At 41.8% G+C, this 20217-nt stretch overlaps 1 protein-coding gene across 3 annotated transcripts in view; it reads right to left on the bottom strand.

Moving 5' to 3' along the window:
• The window catches only part of LOC131944026 (uncharacterized), a 45379-nt gene that overhangs the window by 12525 nt on the left and 12637 nt on the right, over nt 1–20217 (bottom strand). For 2 of the 3 annotated variants that reach the window (XM_059304470.1, XM_059304468.1), the window contains 7 exons: nt 6845–6956; nt 6490–6639; nt 6241–6402; nt 4696–4768; nt 4411–4517; nt 3216–3360; nt 2761–2843 (listed from right to left, as the gene is read on the bottom strand). In XM_059304470.1, the coding sequence (XP_059160453.1) occupies nt 2761–2843; nt 3216–3360; nt 4411–4517; nt 4696–4768; nt 6241–6402; nt 6490–6639; nt 6845–6956 (832 nt within the window). The remainder of the gene's footprint in view (nt 1–2760; nt 2844–3215; nt 3361–4410; nt 4518–4695; nt 4769–6240; nt 6403–6489; nt 6640–6844; nt 6957–20217) is intronic. The other variant, XM_059304471.1, reaches the window with a different exon arrangement.

The following is a 20217-nucleotide window of genomic DNA, read 5'->3' as shown; positions in this document are numbered from 1 at the left end:
TTCATTTCGGCCTTTGGCCGGCCAGTCCGCGGACTGGCCATGGTGGACCGGCCAAAGTTTTAATTAGAAGATCATCTGGCTAGGGACGACCGGCCAAAGTCCTAATTAGAAGATCATGAGCAGATTTTGGCTTTTTATGCAGTAAGGATCATGAAATTAAGTCTTTATTGATTATTAATTACAGTAAATGACAGAAATATTCAAATTTTTTATTGTACTATAGTCTCAATCTATCAATATCATCATTTGTTACAACAAGTTGAACTTTTATGGCATTTAGAATTACATAGCAGCTTGTTATTTTTACACTTGAAGCGATTTGCTGTGCACTTAATTGTGCAATTGCTGCGAGTGTAGCCTTGGCCCCCAGTCAATGATTGTGAAGATGCGATGGTTCGTAGAGATTTTTCCTCAGTGCCAACTGACGACTTTATGAGCAGTTTTTCGTGAAGAATTGAAAACTCACTTCTAGAATATATTTGTTTTAGAACACCATTGTCACCCACTTCATCATCTTTAAATTTTGTATTTGATGTTTTAAGCATCTTAGCACCTTGAGTTTGCAAGCCAGTATGAGCTGCTGATCTGTGTTCCATGATGTCTTGTTTGTTGTGACACAATCTGAAGGTAATGTTCCCTCCGTACCCTTCGTCTGCTTCATTGGGTATTCCACAAATAGCAAGGACATCGTTGCCACAGGATCCAAAAGAATGAGCTGCACTACAATGTTTTTCACAAACTATACAGAATCGGTTGGCCACAATATTGTCACGCAACTGGTCTGGACGTTCCGCCACGGCAGTAGATGTGTTAGCTGAGGATGTCGTTGCATTTATGGCAACCTCTATTTCTTGTTCAATGTTCTCAAGATCTTCCTCAGTAACTATTTTATCGAGAGCCCATATATGGAAACTAACATGGATTTACATTTTTTTCTTTTGACAGCCATCTGCTATGTCTGTCTCATGGTCTGACGGCCCTTTTGATCCATGTCGCCTTGCATATAGAATGCTATACAAACAAGAGCTAAACAATACGTTACTCTCAATGAAAACGCACCCAGAATAATGAAAATGCGATCACAACTTAGTCTAGATAGAACATTGGCCAGGACATCCCGGCCAGTGCGCGCATTGGCCGGCCAATGTACAAAATACGCTGTCAAGTTTAAGCTCTTCGGACTTTGGCCAGTACGTCCCGGCCAGTGCGCGCATTGGCCGGCCAATGTACGAAATACGATCTTAGTGCTAAGTTCTTCGGGCTTTGGCCAAGAGAGCCGGCCAATCCGCGGATTGGCCGGCCAATCCTAGCTTTGGCCGCACTTCGGGCTTTGACCGTAACATATATATATATAATTCTCTTCATGGGGACCATGAGGGACACCACCAAGACGTAAGTGTGCCTAGAAGCCCCTGTCTTCCTCTCTAGGCACCGGTCTGGTGAGCTGTAGTTCACGCCGAATGTTTACAATTGTAGAGCCGGGTCCAATTAATGATGGCTATTAGGGGCAGATAATTTAGTTTGAAACTATTTTATACTTAGGGGAGGTAACTAAGAGGCTGCTTTCATGGGTGGGGTGGGGTGGGGGGTATTGCCCTTAATCAGCTACTGATATTAACGAGCTACTGATAGTGTTTTAAAGCAAATATTTTCAGTGGCAGCATTGGTAGTATCGAATTCACAAATTATGAATTACTGAAAAGTAGAAAATACAGCAACTAAATAGCGGCGTATGCTACGCCGCGGGTTGGCTCGTGTTCTTATATTTCACTTAGGGGATGGCAACTGAAGATTTTGACATGACTTTTTAATTACTTAAACTTTTTAAAATAGAATCTCACACCAAGTGAACAGCAAACAATTTGTGTATGATAGTGCGTAGCATTAGTACTTAAAAATTCATAAAACTTTTTTAAAGAAATAAATTACTACTTCCGGTAAACGGAAATTACTCAAAATTTGAATGAAAATAGAGAATTAGATATTTTACTTATATGTGAAATTTATAAGAAATAGTAATCAAGTTATAGGCTTTTGAAAAACCGAAAGTAGAATAAGTTCCATTTCTGGTTACTGGAAATAGCTGAAAAATTGATACAGAACTACAAGTTTGATATAATACTTGTATATGAAATTTCTTCAACCTAGCTATAAAGATACTCAAGTTATAGTGTTCACAGACACACTTCCGCACACACACAGGTATACGGACAAAATTGCAAAACTATGCTTGTCCCACTCTGGGAGGAGTAAAATGTTGAGATTTGTGAAAATCTTGATTTTGATTTTTTGAACCATTACAACGAGCTGAACCCACGTTGTATCACACGCAGCTATTTAGTTTTATTTTCTACTTTTCAGTAATTCATATTTGCTTTAAAACACTAAAACCCTCCCCCCCCCCCCCCCCCCCCCCGTGAAAGCAGCCTCCTCTTAGTTACCTCCCCTAAGTTTAAAATAGTTTCAAACTAAATTATCTGCCCCTAATAGGCGTCACTAAACCCGGCTCTACGATTGTAAACATTTAGCGTGAACCACAGCTAGTTGCGATATGCCTAGAGGAAGAGAGGGGACTGCTAGGCACGCTTACAGCTTGGTGTTTTCTAACGTCTCCAAGAAGAGTTATATATATAGATACTTCCTTTATACTTCGTATACAAAAAGTAAAAAAGACCCCATTATTAGACAACAGCTAAGTTAAAAATGTACCTATTTTAAATAATACTTTTATTAATGGATAAGTAAAATATAAAGCCTCACCACATAACGTACCCCTACGTCTTTTGTACAACAAAATGATAAGAATCACCAGGATGACCACCAATACAAAAGCAACAGATCCTCTGAAAGAAGAGATTTTTTATCAAAATGTTAGCAACCACCAAAATGAAAAGAAAAAGTTATTTTAAAACTAGGGGAGAATCGGAAGAGGTGAAAAGATGGCTAACAACAATGGCATACAATTTACTGTATTTCAAGTTTTTAAAGCAATTTTAAGGACATTTTAACAGTAACATAACATTAAAGAAAAATGGGGTCAGATTCAATGACAATAGTGGTAACTTAACTATATTGGACCCATATTTTCTTTGTTTATCATACTACATTATGTTATTTTTTAACTTCCTTGCACTTGAAACAAAAAAAACTGCCTTGGAATATATGTATTGGTGTTAGAGGTTTATGTTGCTCTCAGAAAAAAAACAAAAGCCTACATGACGGGTCCCAACAAACTGGCATCTTCTACAGCTTCATGTTTCTTTGACGGGGCATAGGTTGGGGTCAACACTGTGGGAGTACTTATGATGGTGGTGCTTGTCACCTGTGTTTTCTGTGTGCTGGCCGTAGTAGTGGGAGGATCTGAAACAAAGTCCACACTCTCATCAATTTACATAGTACACTGCATTTTATACGCTTGTTGCAGTCAGTTGACTGACCTGGTACTACAGTTGACTGACCTGGTACTACAGTTGACTGACCTGGTACTACAGTTGACTGACCTGGTACTACAGTTGACTGACCTGGTACTACAGTTGACTGACCTGGTACTACAGTTGACTGACCTGGTACTACAGTTGACTGACCTGGTACTACAGTTGACTGACCTGGTACTACAGTTGACTGACCTGGTACTACAGTTGACTGACCTGGTACCTGGTACTACAGTTGACTGACCTGGTACTACAGTTGATTGACCTGGTACTACAGTTGACTGACCTGGTACTACAGTTGACTGACCTGGCACTACAGTTGACTGACCTGGCACTACAGTTGATTGACCTGGTACTACAGTTGACTGACCTGGCACTACAGTTGACTGACCTGGTACTACAGTTGACTGACCTGGTACTACAGTTGACTGACCTGGTACTACAGTTGACTGACCTGGTACTACAGTTGACTGACCTGGTACTACAGTTGACTGACCTGGTACTACAGTTGACTGACCTGGTACTACAGTTGACTGACCTGGTACTACAGTTGACTGACCTGGTACTATAGTTGACTGACCTGGTACTACAGTTGACTGACCTGGTACCTGGCACTACAGTTGACTGACCTGGTACTACAGTTGACTGACCTGGCACTACAGTTGACTGACCTGGTACTACAGTTGACTGACCTGGTACTACAGTTGACTGACCTGGTACTACAGTTGACTGACCTGGTACTACAGTTGACTGACCTGGTACTACAGTTGACTGACCTGGTACTACAGTTGACTGACCTGGTACTACAGTTGACTGACCTGATACTACAGTTGACTGACCTGGTACTACAGTTGACTGACCTGGTACCTGGCACTACAGTTGACTGACCTGGTACCTGGTACTACAGTTGACTGACCTTGCACTACAGTAGACTGACCTGGTACTACAGTTGACTGACCTGGTACTACAGTTGACTGACCTGGTACTACAGGTTTGATGGTTGTGGTGACCAACACTGGCTTGCTACATAAACTGTCTGCCTCACGAGTTCCATGAGAGATGTAGCTCAGTCCCAGCATTGTACAGCTAAGAACAAAAGGTTGCACTCCAAGTTCAAATACCATTTTATTTCACTTGACATACTAAGGTCATGTTCACTTATTATACTTTAGCACGATCATTTGACTGGACATTTTTATGTTTATTTTAAAATTCTTCAATGGGAATGAGTTAAAAAAATAGGTATTAAAGTTTGTAGACTTACTTTGTTAATGGCTCACAAAGGTTGTAATTTTCTTCAGATTTAAAATAATTTTCTTGGCAAGGTTGGCAGGAACCTGTGATACAATTAAAAACAAGGGATGAAAAATAAGGCTAATGATTCCAGTTTATGTTTAAGTTGTCTAGATAAAACATCTTCAATTTAACAACATTTTTTGTGACTATTTAAATAATGAGTTTTTTTTTACCAATGTTGTTTGTATTGGACCAGGTGGGGTTACTATTGTGGTGTTTTTATTGTGGTGCTACTAATGTTGTTTGTGTTATACAATTGTGGTGTTTCTAATGTTGTTTGTATTATACTATTGTGGTGTTTCTAATGTTGTTTGTATTATACTATTGTGGTGTTACTAATGTTGTTTGTGTTATACTATTGTGGTGTTTTTATTGTGGAGTTACTAATGTTGTTTGTATTATACTATTGTGGTGTTTCTAATGTTGGTGTTATACTATTGTGGTGTTTTTATTGTGGTGCTACTAATGTTGTTTGTGTTATACTATTGTGGTGTTTCTAATGTTTGTGTTATACAATTGTGGTGTTACTAATGTTGTTTGTGTTTTACTATTGTAGTGTTACTAATGTTGTTTGTGTTATACTATTGTGGTGTTTCTAATGTTTGTGTTATACAATTGTGGTGTTTTTATTGTGGTGCTACTAATGTTGTTTGTGTTATACTATTGTGGTGTTTCTAATGTTTGTATTATACTATTGTGGTGTTTTTATTGTGGTGCTACTAATGTTGTTTGTGTTATACAATTGTGGTGTTTCTAATGTTGTTTGTATTATACTATTGTGGTGTTTCTAATGTTGTTTGTATTATACTATTGTGGTGTTACTAATGTTGTTTGTGTTATACTATTGTGGTGTTTTTATTGTGGAGTTACTAATGTTGTTTGTATTATACTATTGTGGTGTTTCTAATGTTGGTGTTATACTATTGTGGTGTTTTTATTGTGGTGCTACTAATGTTGTTTGTGTTATACTATTGTGGTGTTTCTAATGTTTGTGTTATACAATTGTGGTGTTACTAATGTTGTTTGTGTTTTACTATTGTAGTGTTACTAATGTTGTTTGTGTTATACTATTGTGGTGTTTCTAATGTTTGTGTTATACAATTGTGGTGTTTTTATTGTGGTGCTACTAATGTTGTTTGTGTTATACTATTGTGGTGTTTCTAATGTTTGTATTATACTATTGTGGTGTTTTTATTGTGGGGTTACTAATGTTGTTTGTGTTATACTATTGTGGTGTTTCTAATGTTGTTTGTATTATTCAATTGTGGTGCTACTAATGTTGTTTGTATTATACTATTGTGATGTTTCTAATGTTGTTTGTGTTATACTATTGTGGTGTTTCTAATGTTATTTGTGTTATACAATTGTGGTGCTACTAATGTTGTTTGTATTATACTATTGTGGTGTTACTAATTTTGTTTGTATTATACAATTGTGGTGCTACTAATGTTGTTTGTGTTGGACCAGGTGGGGTTACTATTGTGGTGTTGCTAATGTTTTATACAAAGCTCACCTTCAACTGTTGGTTCTTCCCCCACTTTACAGGGGTAGGGAATTCTCTGACAGTTGGAATCAGACTGGACAGATGGGTCAGGAATTTCTGGTCTTTCATATTTCAGTCCAAGTTCAAGGTTACACATACATCGTTTCATGTCCTCATCAATTGGACTATCTCCTGCAGAAAAAAGTAAACATAAATCCCCAACAGTGAAATCAGATATTTTATCCATTGAAACAGTGCAACTATATAGAGTAAACATACTTTTGCCATTACTACATTTGTCATCTAAGGGCCAGCTCTTGCATCTCTCCATAGTGTATGATGATGTTCGCAGCGACTGGTTGTAACGAGCTGAGCATACTTGGCAGGTATCCTGGGTACCATTGATGGTACATACCATCACTTCCATACCTTCACAAGTTAAATAAACAAAGATCACTTTAATAACTTCACAAGTTCAATAAACAAAGATCGCTTTAATAACTTCACAAGTTCAATAAACAAAGATCATTTTCATTCTTTCAAAAAATAAACAAACAGAACATTTATACCTTCACTTGATCAATAAAGAGTGTAGAGTATTGCTAAAACACAGCTAAAGGATAGGTTAAGTTACCAATGCCACAGCGTGTGGGGAAGCAGCAAGTCAAGACAAGGTTCCTGTCCATGTGAGCCAGCTGACCCTGAGGACATGTTCCCGATGTTCCCGTCACACCCTGGGATTTGACCTGCAGATAAAAATTATTTAATGGTGGCAAACATTTTCTGGAGAATATCAACTATCAAGAGAGCTGACTCCAAAATTGGAAGGTAAAACATTGTGACATTCTTGTCACATTCTACAATATAGTCTATTTCTAATCAAAAGCTTTTTCAGGATGTACTGCTTTCTTTATTAAAAAAAAAACAACTGAATACCTAAACCAAAAATTAAAAGCTGGAAAAATTTTATCAAATAGCTTTTAATAAACCAGACTAGGTAAACATAAGGTAACCTTTGACCTGAGATAGCAAGCAGCTAATCATAAATACTGAGTCATCCCACCACCCAGACATCACCAACCCACCACCCCAGACATCTCTATCCCACCACCCCAGACATCTTCATCCCACCTCCCCAGACATCACCATCCCATCATCCCAGACATCACCAACCCACCACCCCAGACATCTTCATCCCACCTCCCCAGACATCACCATCCCATCATCCCAGACATCACCAACCCACCACCCCAGACATCTTCATCCCACCACCCCAGACATCTCTATCCCACCACCCCAGACATCTCCATCCCACCACCCCAGACATCACCAACCCACCACCCCAGACATCACCATCCCACCTCCCCAGACATCTCCATCCCACCACCCCAGACATCACCATCCCACCACCCCAGACATCACCAACCCACCATCCACCACCCCAGACATCACCATCCCACCACCCCAGACATCACCATCCCACCACCCCAAACAACACCATCCAGACATCACCATCCCACCTCCCCAGACATCACCAACCCACCATCCACCACCCCAGACATCACCATCCCACCACCCCAGACATCACCATCCCACCACCCCAAACAACACCATCCAGACATCACCATCCCACCTCCCCAGACATCACCAACCCACCACCCCAGACATCACCAACCCACCACCCCAGACATCTCTATCCCACCTCCCCAGACATCTCTATCCCACCTCCCCAGACATCACCATCCCATCATCCCAGACATCACCATCCCACCACCCCAGACATCACCATCCCACCACCCCAGACATCACCATCCCACCTCCCCAGACATCACCAACCCACCACCCCAGACATCACCATCCCACCTCCCCAGACATCTCTATCCCACCTCCCCAGACATCACCATCCCATCATCCCAGACATCACCATCCCACCACCCCAGACATCACCATCCCACCTCCCCAGACATCTCTATCCCACCTCCCCAGACATCACCATCCCACCACCCCAGACATCACCATCCCACCACCCCAAACATCACCATCCCATCATCCCAGACATCACCAACCCACCACCCCAAACATGACCACCCCAGACATCACCATCCCACCACCCCAGACATCACCATCCCACCATCCACCACCCCAGACATCACCATCCCACCACCCCAGACATCACCATCCCACCACCCCAGACATCACCATCCCACCGCCCCAGACATCCCAGCCACCCCAGTTTGCAAACTAACAGTTACCCTCACACTTGGAATCACTGGATGATTAATTATGAGAGATCTCAATAAATGGTATAAATGTTTTTAAAATTTTATGAGCGATAAAACAACTTGAACTAATACAAAATTTATTCCATCACTCAGGCGCACAGATAAAATCTAAGAGAGCTAAGTGTTTGTGGAACAGTGAAGAGCTTCATAAATACTCAACTCATTATTTAAACAGGAGCTACATTGTATGCAAGTCAAAAGTGAAGGTAAAATAAACTGTGAAGGTAAACTATGTCCAAACCAGTGGTGACTGTACAAGACTAGCCACTAAACCAGTGGTGACTGTACAAGACTAGCCACCAAACCAGTGGTGACTGTACAAGACAAGCCACCAAACCAGTGGTGACTGTACAAGACAAGCCACCAAACCAGTGGTGACTGTACAAGACTAGCCACCAAACCAGTGGTGACTGTACAAGACTAGCCACCAAACCAGTGGTGACTGTACAAGACTAGCCACCAAACCAGTGGTGACTGTACAAGACTAGCCACCAAACCAGTGGTGACTGTACAAGACTAGCCACCAAACCAGTGGTGACTGTACAAGACTAGGTACAAGAGTAGCCACCAAACCAGTGGTGACTGTACAATACTAGGTACAAGACTAGCCACCAAACCAGTGGTGACTGTACAAGACTAGGTACAAGACTAGCCACCAAACCAGTGGTGACTGTACAATACTAGGTACAAGACTAGCCACCAAACCAGTGGTGACTGTACAAGACTAGCCACCAAACCAGTGGTGACTGTACATGACTAGGTACAAGACTAGCCACCAAACCAGTGGTGACTGTACAAGACTAGGTACAAGAGTAGCCACCAAACCAATACACATTTCAGCTGGATGAATCTATTCACCCAGCAGGAATCTATTCATTCTTCAGGTAGTTGATTGACAGCAAGTGTTAAGACTGGCACCCCTCCTGCTCTGACTAGGCAAAGTGTTCAGCTTGACTGCTCTATGTGATATACTGTGACAGATGACCTGGATTAGCCAGATAAAGGGCTGCTACCATACCTGTGTCAACTAAATTCCTTATGCTACCATCTTGTTTCTATACTGCATGGTAAATTGTTAGGTGTACACTTTTATTATCATTGCCACACACACACACACTGGGTACATTTTTTGACCTGCCCTAACACCTCATAAAGCTGTCAAACAAGTGGGGAAAGAATTATGTGAGTTGGTGTCAAGAATGTGGATTTTTAACACCAAGACAAGATCTTAAGCACCAATGATATCATTAGTCAGTCAGCAGCACAGCAGGCAAAGAAATATTCTACCAATGTTTACACCATCTAACATACTGCTGCAAGTAGGGAGTCATAGGTCATGTACAATAGGCTAGCACACTGCAATCATTGTACCAGCAGGTCACATTAGCTACTGGTCAACTAACATCAGTGACTTGACGTACATCTCTCACACACTGGTCAACTAACATCAGTGACTTGATGTACACATCTCTCACACACTGGTCAACTAACATCAGTGACTTGACGTACATCTCTCACACACTGGTCAACTAACATCAGTGACTTGACATACATGTCTCACACACTGGTCAACTAACATCAGTGACTTGATGTACATCTCTCACACACTGGTCAACTAACATCAGTGACTTGATGTACATCTCTCACACACTGGTCAACTAACATCAGTGACTTGACGTACATGTCTCACACACTGGTCAACTAACATCAGTGACTTGATGTACATCTCTCACACACTGGTCAACTAACATCAGTGACTTGATGTACATCTCTCACACACAGGTCAACTAACATCAGAGACTTGATGTACATCTCACACACTGGTCAACTAACATCAGTGACTTGATGTACATCTCTCACACACTGGTCAACTAACATCAGTGACTTGATGTACACATCTCTCACACACTGGTCAACTAACATCAGTGACTTGATGTACATCTCTCACACACAGGTCAACTAACATCAGTGACTTGATGTACATCTCTCACACACTGGTCAACTAACATCAGTGACTTGTTGTACATCTCTCACACACTGGTCAACTAACATCAGTGACTTGATGTACATCTCACACACTGGTCAACTAACATCAGAGACTTGATGTACATCTCACACACTGGTCAACTAACATCAGTGACTTGATGTACATCTCTCACACACTGGTCAACTAACATCAGTGACTTGATGTACATCTCTCACACACTGGTCAACTAACATCAGAGACTTGATGTACATCTCACACACTGGTCAACTAACATCAGTGACTTGATGTACAGTACACATCTCTCACACACTGGTCAACTAACATCAGTGACTTGATGTACACATCTCTCACACACTGGTCAACTAACATCAGTGACTTGATGTACATCTCACACACACTGGTCAACTAACATCAGTGACTTGATGTACATCTGACTGGACACATGTGGTGTATATTGGTGTTACACATATGGTGTATATTGGTCTTGCACATGTGGTGTATATTGGTCTTACACATGAGGTGTATGTGGTGTATATTGGTGTTATACATGAGGTGTATATTGGTGTTACACATGTGGTGTATATTGGTGTTATACATGAGGTGTATATTTGTGTTATACATGTGGTGTATATTGGTGCCACACATGTGGTGTATATTGGTGTTACACATGAGGTGTATATTGGTGTTACACATGTGGTGTATATTGGTGCCACACATGTGGTGTATATTGGTGTTACACATGAGGTGTATATTGGTGTTTCACATGTGGTGTATATTGGTGTTACACATGTGGTGTATATTGGTGTTATACATGAGGTGTATATTGGTGTTACACATGAGGTGTATATTGGTGTTACACATGTGGTGTATATTGGTGTTACACATGTGGTATATATTGGTGTTATACATCATGTCATGTCATGTTTGCCTGTCGTCCCTACTGGGACATAGGCCGCTGACAAGAGCTTTCCAGACGTCTCTGTCCAGGGCTAGTCTCTCCAACTGTCCCCAGGTGTATCCAATCTTCTTGGTGTCTTCTTCCAGGTCACGTCTCCAGGTCTTTCTTGGTCTGCCTCTCTTCCTCCTGCCTTGTGGATTCCAGGTGAGGGCCTGTCTTGTTATGCTGGATACAGGCTTCCTGAGTGTGTGGCCAATCCATTTCCATTTTCTCTGGAGGATCTCTACTTCCACTGGCAGTTGATTTGTCCGTTGCCATAGAACATCATTTCTGATGGTTTTAGGCCAGCGAATTCGCAGGATCTTTCTGAGACATGCGTTTATAAATGATTGTATTTTCTTCTTATTTATAGCAGTTATTCTCCATGTCTCAGCTCCATAGAGTAAAACAGGTTTTACTAGTGTGTTGAAGATCCGGATTTTTATTCTAAGGGTTAAATCTCCCGAACCCCAAACATTTTTTAGTTGGTTGAAGACTGCTCTTGCCTTACCCGTCCTTATTTTTATGTCTGCTTCTGTCCCACCCTGCTTATCAACAATACTTCCAAGGTAGGTGAATCTATCCACTTCTTCTAGGGCTTCTTCTGCCAGTGTTATAGGGTTGTTGTTTGATGTATTGACTTTGAGAACTTTACTTTTCCCTCTGTGGATGTTCAGACCCAGGCTTGTAGAAAAATTTGCAACCCTGTTGGTTTTATCCTGCATTTGCTGTTGTGTGTGAGAAAGGAGGGCCAGGTCGTCAGCAAAGTCCAGGTCATCCAGCTGGCTCCACAATGTCCACTGTATACCGTTTCGCGTTTTCTCTGTTGACATCTTCATAACCCAGTCTATGGCCAGTAGGAACAGGAATGGTGAAAGTAGGCAACCCTGCCTTACTCCGGTCCGTACTGGGAAGGCCTCTGTAGTCTGTTGGCCATGCACTACTCTACACTTGAGACCTTCATATGAAGACATAATAATGTTGACTATTTTCTGTGGCACCCCGTAGTGTCTCAACAATTTCCACATTGACTGCCTATCCAGGCTATCAAAGGCCTTCTCATAGTCTATGAAATTAATATAGAGAGATGAGTTCCACTCTTGGGTCTGTTCAATGATGATGCGCAGGGTAGCAATTTGGTCTATGCATGACCTTTCCTTCCTAAAGCCCGCCTGTTGATCTCGAAGCTGGGGATCTATGGCTTCCTTCATTCTGTTTAATAATATTCTGTTGAAGACTTTGCCTGGGATGGACAAAAGTGTTATCCCTCTATAGTTAGAGCATGCACTAAGATCGCCTTTCTTTGGAAGCTTTATGAGTAGTCCCTCCTTCCACTCCTCTGGTATTTGTTCATCTTCCCAGATTTTCTTGAAGAGTGTGTATAGTAGTGTGGTGCTAGTTTCTATATCTGCTGTCAGTGCTTCTGCCGGTATACCATCTATTCCTGGAGCCTTCCAATTTTTCAGCTGCTTTATAGCTCTATGTATCTCTTCTTTTGAAGGTGGGTTGCAGTCTATAGGGAGGTCACTTTCAGCTGGTGGTATGTCTTGCGTGCACTCTGGTGTTGGTCTATTCAGTAGTTCTTCAAAATGTTCCACCCATCTCTTCATCTGTCCTTCCGCATCAGGTATTGTCTTTCCATCTTTGGTTTTCACTGGCCTCTCTGGCTTACTGTACTTACCAGATATCTTCTTAATTGTATTGTACACGTCCCTAATATTACCATGGTACAGTGCTTCTTCCGCTTCTCTTGCCAGCAGTTCCAAATAGCTCCGTTTGTCTTTCCTTATGTGTTTCTTTACATTTTTGTTCGTTTCGGTGTATTCTTCCAGTGCTTTTAATTTCGTAGCCCGTGTGCGGCTGTTGTTTAATGTTACCTTCTTTCTTTTTCTCTCTTCAATAATTTTCATGGTATCTGCTGATATCCATTCCTTCGCTTGTCTTTTGATAGGGCCTAGCACTTCTTCGCATGTTGATGTTAATATACTTTTAGTTTTTTCCCATGTTTCCTCTATCGTCTCTTCTTCTATTAGTTCTTGTAGTACCTGGAACCTATTGGACATATGAAGTTTAAATTCGTTGAGTTTAGATGGGTCCTTTAGCAGGCCTGTGTTGTACCTGTATTTCCTTTTGTTTTCCAACATGTTTTTCTTCAGCTTGAGTTTTACTTTAGCTACCAGTAGGTGATGGTCTGAAGCAACATCAGCTCCTCTCTTGACGCGTACATCCTGAAGTGATCTCCTGAACTTTTTTATGATACATATATGGTCTATCTGGTTTTCTATAGATAGGTCGGGTGATACCCAAGTAGCTTTATGTATCCTTTTATGATGAAAGAGACTACCACCAATGACTAAATTATTTGTGGCACACAAGTCAGCAAATCTTTCTCCGTTTTCGTTCATCTCACCTAAACCCTGCTGTCCCATACATTCTTCATATCCTCTGTTGTCGCTTCCAATCTTAGCATTGAAGTCGCCCATGAGTATAAGGATGTTTCTTCTTGGGCGGTTCTGGATAATGGTCATTAGCCTGTTGTAGAATTCGTCTTTGTCCTCCTCTTTGCTGTCATTTGTTGGGGCGTAGGCCTGTATTATGTCCATGTTTATTCGTCTTATTTTAGTTTTAAAGGTAGCTGTTATGATCCGCGGGCAGTGTGCCTCCCATCCGATGAGAGCCCTTTGTGCTTGATTTGATAGCATGAGTGCAACTCCTTGAGTATGTGGTGCATTTTCATCCTCATGACCTGAGTACAGCAGTAGCTCTCCTGATATCAGCCTTTTTTGTCCTGAGCCAGTCCACCTTGATTCGCTGACACCCAGGATAGCTATTTTATAGCGTCTCATTTCTGCTGCTACTTGGGTTGCTTTTCCAGCTTCGTACATCGTGCGGACATTCCAAGCTCCAATATTGATGGTGGTCCTAGTGGAAATAATGGTGGTCGACCTGGTGGTTTCCAATACATATTGGCTTTCACCACCCGGCTTCATAAATTCTCCATCGGGAGATCCATTTTTCCCCTGGTCCGAGCTGTCTTTGTTTCTCTCTGTCTGCGTTTCTGTAGCGGGTAATTTGTTTTACGAGATAAGGTTGCTAGCCTTATGCTCAACCCCCAACCTGGAGGACCAGGGTGCTAGCTTTCGTCTGACCCCTACCCGCGCAGACCTTCCCAGCTTGGTTGAACCTGCCAGGAGTTAACACTCCTGCTGGTATAGCTCTGGGGGTCGTCAGGGTACGCAAGCTGCCAAGCCACGACAAGGCCCTAGCACCAGATGACAGATTGGTGTTATACATGAGGTGTATATTGGTGTTACACATGAGGTGTATATTGGTGTTACACATAAGGTGTATATTGGTGTTACACATGTGGTGTATATTGGTGTTTCACATGTGGTGTATATTGGTGTTACACATGTGGTGTATATTGGTGTTACACATGTGGTGTATATTGGTGTTTCACATGTGGTGTATATTGGTGTTATACATAAGGTGTATATTGGTGTTTCACATGTGGTGTATATTGGTGTTATACATGAGGTGTATATTGGTGTTACACATGAGGTGTATATTGGTGTTACACATGTGGTGTATATTGGTGTTATACATGAGGTGTATATTGGTGTTACACATGTGGTGTATATTGGTGTTACACATGTGGTGTATATTGGTGTTACACATGTGGTGTATATTGGTGCCACACATATGGTGTTTTGATAAAAGATAAACTTATGAATATCTGACAGAAGCTTATCAGACTCAAGTAAACATTTGCTCCCGTTATTTAACACCTGCCTTGAAACGAATGTCTTGTTCCATCCCTAGGCCTGCTCCAAGTGAGACAAGGCCACTATTGTACATTATCTGCTGGGGTTAACACACTGGCCGCCTGTACACGCCAGTCTACACAGAGCCTTGTTGTCAGCTGGGGTGTGGTTCCAACAACTCTACCCACACATTGCGTCCAAGTTTTGCCAGCGTACATCGCTTGTGTCGTGGTAGGCGGTCAAGTTAACCACCACTCGCCTATTGTTTTATCACGTAGTAAACGCTCAAGTCAAAAACAAACCCGCGAATGTGACTGATGACATACGCATGCGGTATACGCATTTTTTTAAAATCATAGTTCACGCCCCAACTTTTGGTTATCATATATACATGGAGGGGGAGGGGTTCGGACAGATCAAGTATGAAGAGGGGTCAGAGATCATTAAATGTGAGCCACAATGTGTGAGTCAAACTTTCAAGTCATTTTTAACATCGTAGCGGTTATTTTGCATATTAAAAAATCTAATTTCTATTTTGTAAATTGTTATAAAATAATTGTTTATACTTTATCTCGACCGAACTAGAAATTCCTATGTGAAAACAAACGAAATGCGCGGTACGGTATGGATTCTGACGATTGATGACGCAGGGAGTGGGGAGTCGTCCTAAAAAAGCATGACGTCATTTTTAGTAAGAGACGACCATTAGACATGTAACGCTGAGCGTGTCGAGGCTAAGATTTTTCTCACACGTGAGTACTGAGAGAGGGTAAAATTGTCTCAGGAACACATTTTTCAAAGAACTAGCTTGGCCAGATCTCGGGGCGAGGTGATGAAAGCGGAAGAGTGTGCTCAAAATGGTATCTTGTCACATAGATTCCCCCTGGAATCTCTACACAGCACACATGACTGAGTTTGTAACACACCCGTCCTTTTTTTTTCTATGCTTGCTTAGTGCTGTGGCCGTCCGCTCAAACAATGCCTCTCAGAATGTGCTTCTTTTTGTCAAATACGCGGATAAAAATTGCCATCACTAACCACCAAACGTTAAACAAATTTTTTACAACGAATGCACATGTACTAAAAAAAATATCGGTGTTGATTTCAATCAATGGCATTGGGTACCACGGTATTGTGGAATCCAAGTGCGCACATTCTCAGCTTTTAAATTCTTTCATGGAAGGTTTACTGCAAGATTACACTACCATGATAGCAGTTTGTTAACTCATCACCTGCCCACATTACACTGTCCACTCATCACCTGCCCACATTACACTGTCAATTCGTCACCTGCCCACATTACACTGTCCACTCGTCACCTGCCCACATTACACTGTCCACTCGTCACCTGCCCACATTACACTGTCCACTCATCACCTGCCCACATTACACTGTCAATTCGTCACCTGCCCACATTACACTGTCCACTCGTCACCTGCCCACATTACACTGTCCACTCGTCACCTGCCCACATTACACTGTCCACTCGTCACCTGCCCACATTACACTGTTCACTCATCACCTGCCCACATTACAACTAACCACATAAATCACATACGCGCATAAATCATGACCTATGTTACGTTATCACCATATGAGCACATTCAAAGTTGACCAACAGATAAAGACCCTTCCTAGACAACCCCACAATTCAAGAGACGAATATTGTGTCTCAACAAACAGCATTGGTACTCCGAAAGTGAAAGGGGGGGGGGGGGGGGGAGAAGATAAAAAGAAAGAAGATGAACGTTTTCTCTGAGCATGCACAGCAATCGTCGCCTTGATCCAATGAATCCAGCTAGTTGTGTACCAAGCCAGTCATTTACCTACACGTAAGTTACAACTAGTTGTACCAAGCTAGTCATTTACCTACACGTAAGTTACAACTAGTTGTGTACCAAGCCAGTCATTTACCTACACGTAAGTTACAACTAGCTGTGTACCAAGCCAGTCATTTACCTACACGTAAGTTACAACTAGTTGTGTACCAAGCCAGTCATTTACCTACACGTAAGTTACAACTAGTTGTACCACGCCAGTCATTTACCTACACGTAAGTTACAACTAGTTGTGTACCAAGCCAGTCATTTACCTACACGTAAGTTACAACTAGCTGTGTACCAAGCCAGTCATTTACCTACACGTAAGTTACAACTAGTTGTACCAAGCCAGTCATTTACCTACACGTAAGTTACTAGTTATACCAAGCCAGTCATTTACCTACACGTAAGTTACAACTAGTTGTACCAAGCCAGTCATTTACCTACACATAGTAAGTTACAACTAGTTGTACTAAGCCAGTCATTTACCTACACGTAAGTTACAACTAGTTGTACCAAGCCAACCATGCACCTATTCTTTAACTTAAGTAGAACCAATTGTAACACTTCCTACAATACATGCTCATATTTAAGGGCCGACATGTGTTGAATTGGGATGCTGGCTGATACGTAATAAAGAATGGGATGTTGGAAGATGTGTAACAGGTTCTCAGGAAAAGCAATATAATAGCATAGGGAGAGAAGTTTTTATAGACTGAAAAGAAAATATGGGGGATGCCACTGCTGGCTTGTAAGTTGACCATTTAATGCACTAGAAAACGACTAGGTCGACTGACGCAAGCACCGTTCACATTTTAAAAAACTGACTTGATGAAGCAGAACATTATCATCCCTCCTCTCCAACCCCTGGCCTCACGCAAGCACGCATTCACACACCTACAAGAATTTCGTGAGCAGAGAGAGAGAAATATTTCTTGCAGGCGCCTTTACGTGTACAACACGTATACCCCCCCCCCCCCCCACCCCCAACGCTCACTCCACATACAAGCATTACATATTCGTGTTAAAAAGTGTTTATAAGAGTGTATTACCAGCTTCAAACAACTGAAAATAACAGCCACAATTATGCATCTATGTAGTTTTGATAAGTATACATTGTCAGACAAGCAGCAACTAGAAGGCAAACATGACTAAAACAGTCCCACAACCCATGTCCATGCCCATTTGAACAAGCGGATTAACGTCTGTGGTGTTTGTTACAAATCATAACAATTGAAAGCACACCAATAGTCTGTATCTGATACAGCGATATTGAGATTTTTTGCAATTAAGATCATATTTAACCACCTAGTAGGCAATATTTTCTCGGCTGGATTGGTCTGTGGTAACAAGTAGGCCTATTGTTTCCATTCAAATTGAAATGCCTCTACTCGTCTTCCATGCATTTTTATACTTCAAGTAGAGCATAGCCCATTTACAGTTCTACATCTTTTTTGCTTTTATGCCATTTGCTATTTTTGCATCAATTATTTCCAGATCTTTCCAACGATTATGTCCTTTTCATCTTCTCTAAGCCAGAAAGAGTAATAGGACAAAATTCACAATGCATTTCTTTCGTACCCAGAAGTCCATATTAAATGCCTCTGTAATCCTACTTTCAAAGTGCTACTACCACAGAAAAAAGAAAGAATATAGATAGTGCTCATGTCAATGCTGGTATTGGGTAGAAGTACATGTTATAACTAGATTATATATACATATGCAAGGTGGGATATCTGTGTCTACATATGCGTGGGACAACTGTGTCTACATATGCGTGGGACAACTGTGTCTACATATGCGTGGGACAACTGTGTCTACATATGCTGTGTCTACATATGCGTGGGACAACTGTGTCTACATATGCAAGGTGGGATATCTGTGTCTACATATGCGTGGGACAACTGTGTCTACATATGCGTGGGACAACTGTGTCTACATATGCGTGGGACAACTGTGTCTACATATGCAAGGTGGGATATCTGTGTCTACATATGCGTGGGACAACTGTGTCTACATATGCGTGGGACAACTGTGTCTACATATGCTGTGTCTACATATGCGTGGGACAACTGTGTCTACATATGCAAGGTGGGATATCTGTGTCTACATATGCGTGGGACAACTGTGTCTACATATGCGTGGGACAACTGTGTCTACATATGCGTGGGACAACTGTGTCTACATATGCAAGGTGGGATATCTGTGTCTACATATGCGTGGGACAACTGTGTCTACATATGCGTGGGACAACTGTGTCTACATATGCGTGGGACAACTGTGTCTACATATGCAAGGTGGGATATCTGTGTCTACATATGCGTGGGACAACTGTGTCTACATATGCGTGGGACAACTGTGTCTACATATGCGTGGGACAACTGTGTCTACATATGCGTGGGACAACTGTGTCTACATATGTGTGGGACAACTGTGTCTACATATGCGTGGGACAACTGTGTCTACATATGCGTGGGACAACTGTGTCTACATATGCGTGGGACAACTGTGTCTACATATGCGTGGGACAACTGTGTCTACATATGCGTGGGACAACTGTGTCTACATATGCGTGGGACAACTGTGTCTACATATGCGTGGGACAACTGTGCCTACAGATGCGTGGGACAAGTGTGTACATACAGTCTAAGGTTGCGTGTGATGACTGGGTCTACAGATGGCAAAATTCACTACTCCCCTGCAAGTATTGTGGAAATGTAAAGGCTTTGGTTAGTAATGAAACACACAACTCTGCCCTCATGACACAATCGAGGTCAGCTATAAAAACACGTGTACCGCTACTTTGAATGAGGCCGTGCAATCAAAACAAGTAGATACAAGAGCCGTTTTTGTAGCTATTATTTCTTTGGTTTATGCGACATTCGACCAAACTAATGATTAAAGGCAGGTTTGAAGAGCAGACAAATGCGTGTATCAAATGTACGACATGACGCTGAAAACACGGACCCATAAACTTGAGTCGATGTTGGATCTAAGCGGCTGTGGGAGTCTTCAAGTCGGATACACAAGGCAAATCCGCCTACTGTTTGCTCAACACAGTGCTAATATCAGCTGTTGACAAGCATCCCCCCCCTCACCTGGGGTTGGTGGTGGTGGTGGCCCCCTGTGACCACGGTAACATAAAAGAGGTGCCTCTATGAATGCAAGCCACTGGCTTTTAATGGGATGTTCGTACTGTCGTGTGTGGTGATGTGGG

The sequence above is a fragment of the Physella acuta genome, unplaced genomic scaffold (genome assembly GCF_028476545.2).
Source record: "Physella acuta isolate Inbredline_101_S28 unplaced genomic scaffold, ASM2847654v3 ptg000476l, whole genome shotgun sequence".
Lineage (NCBI taxonomy): Eukaryota > Metazoa > Mollusca > Gastropoda > Physidae > Physella > Physella acuta.
Note: the sequence above shows the minus strand (reverse complement) of the source record. Positions and strands in the feature narration are given on the sequence as shown.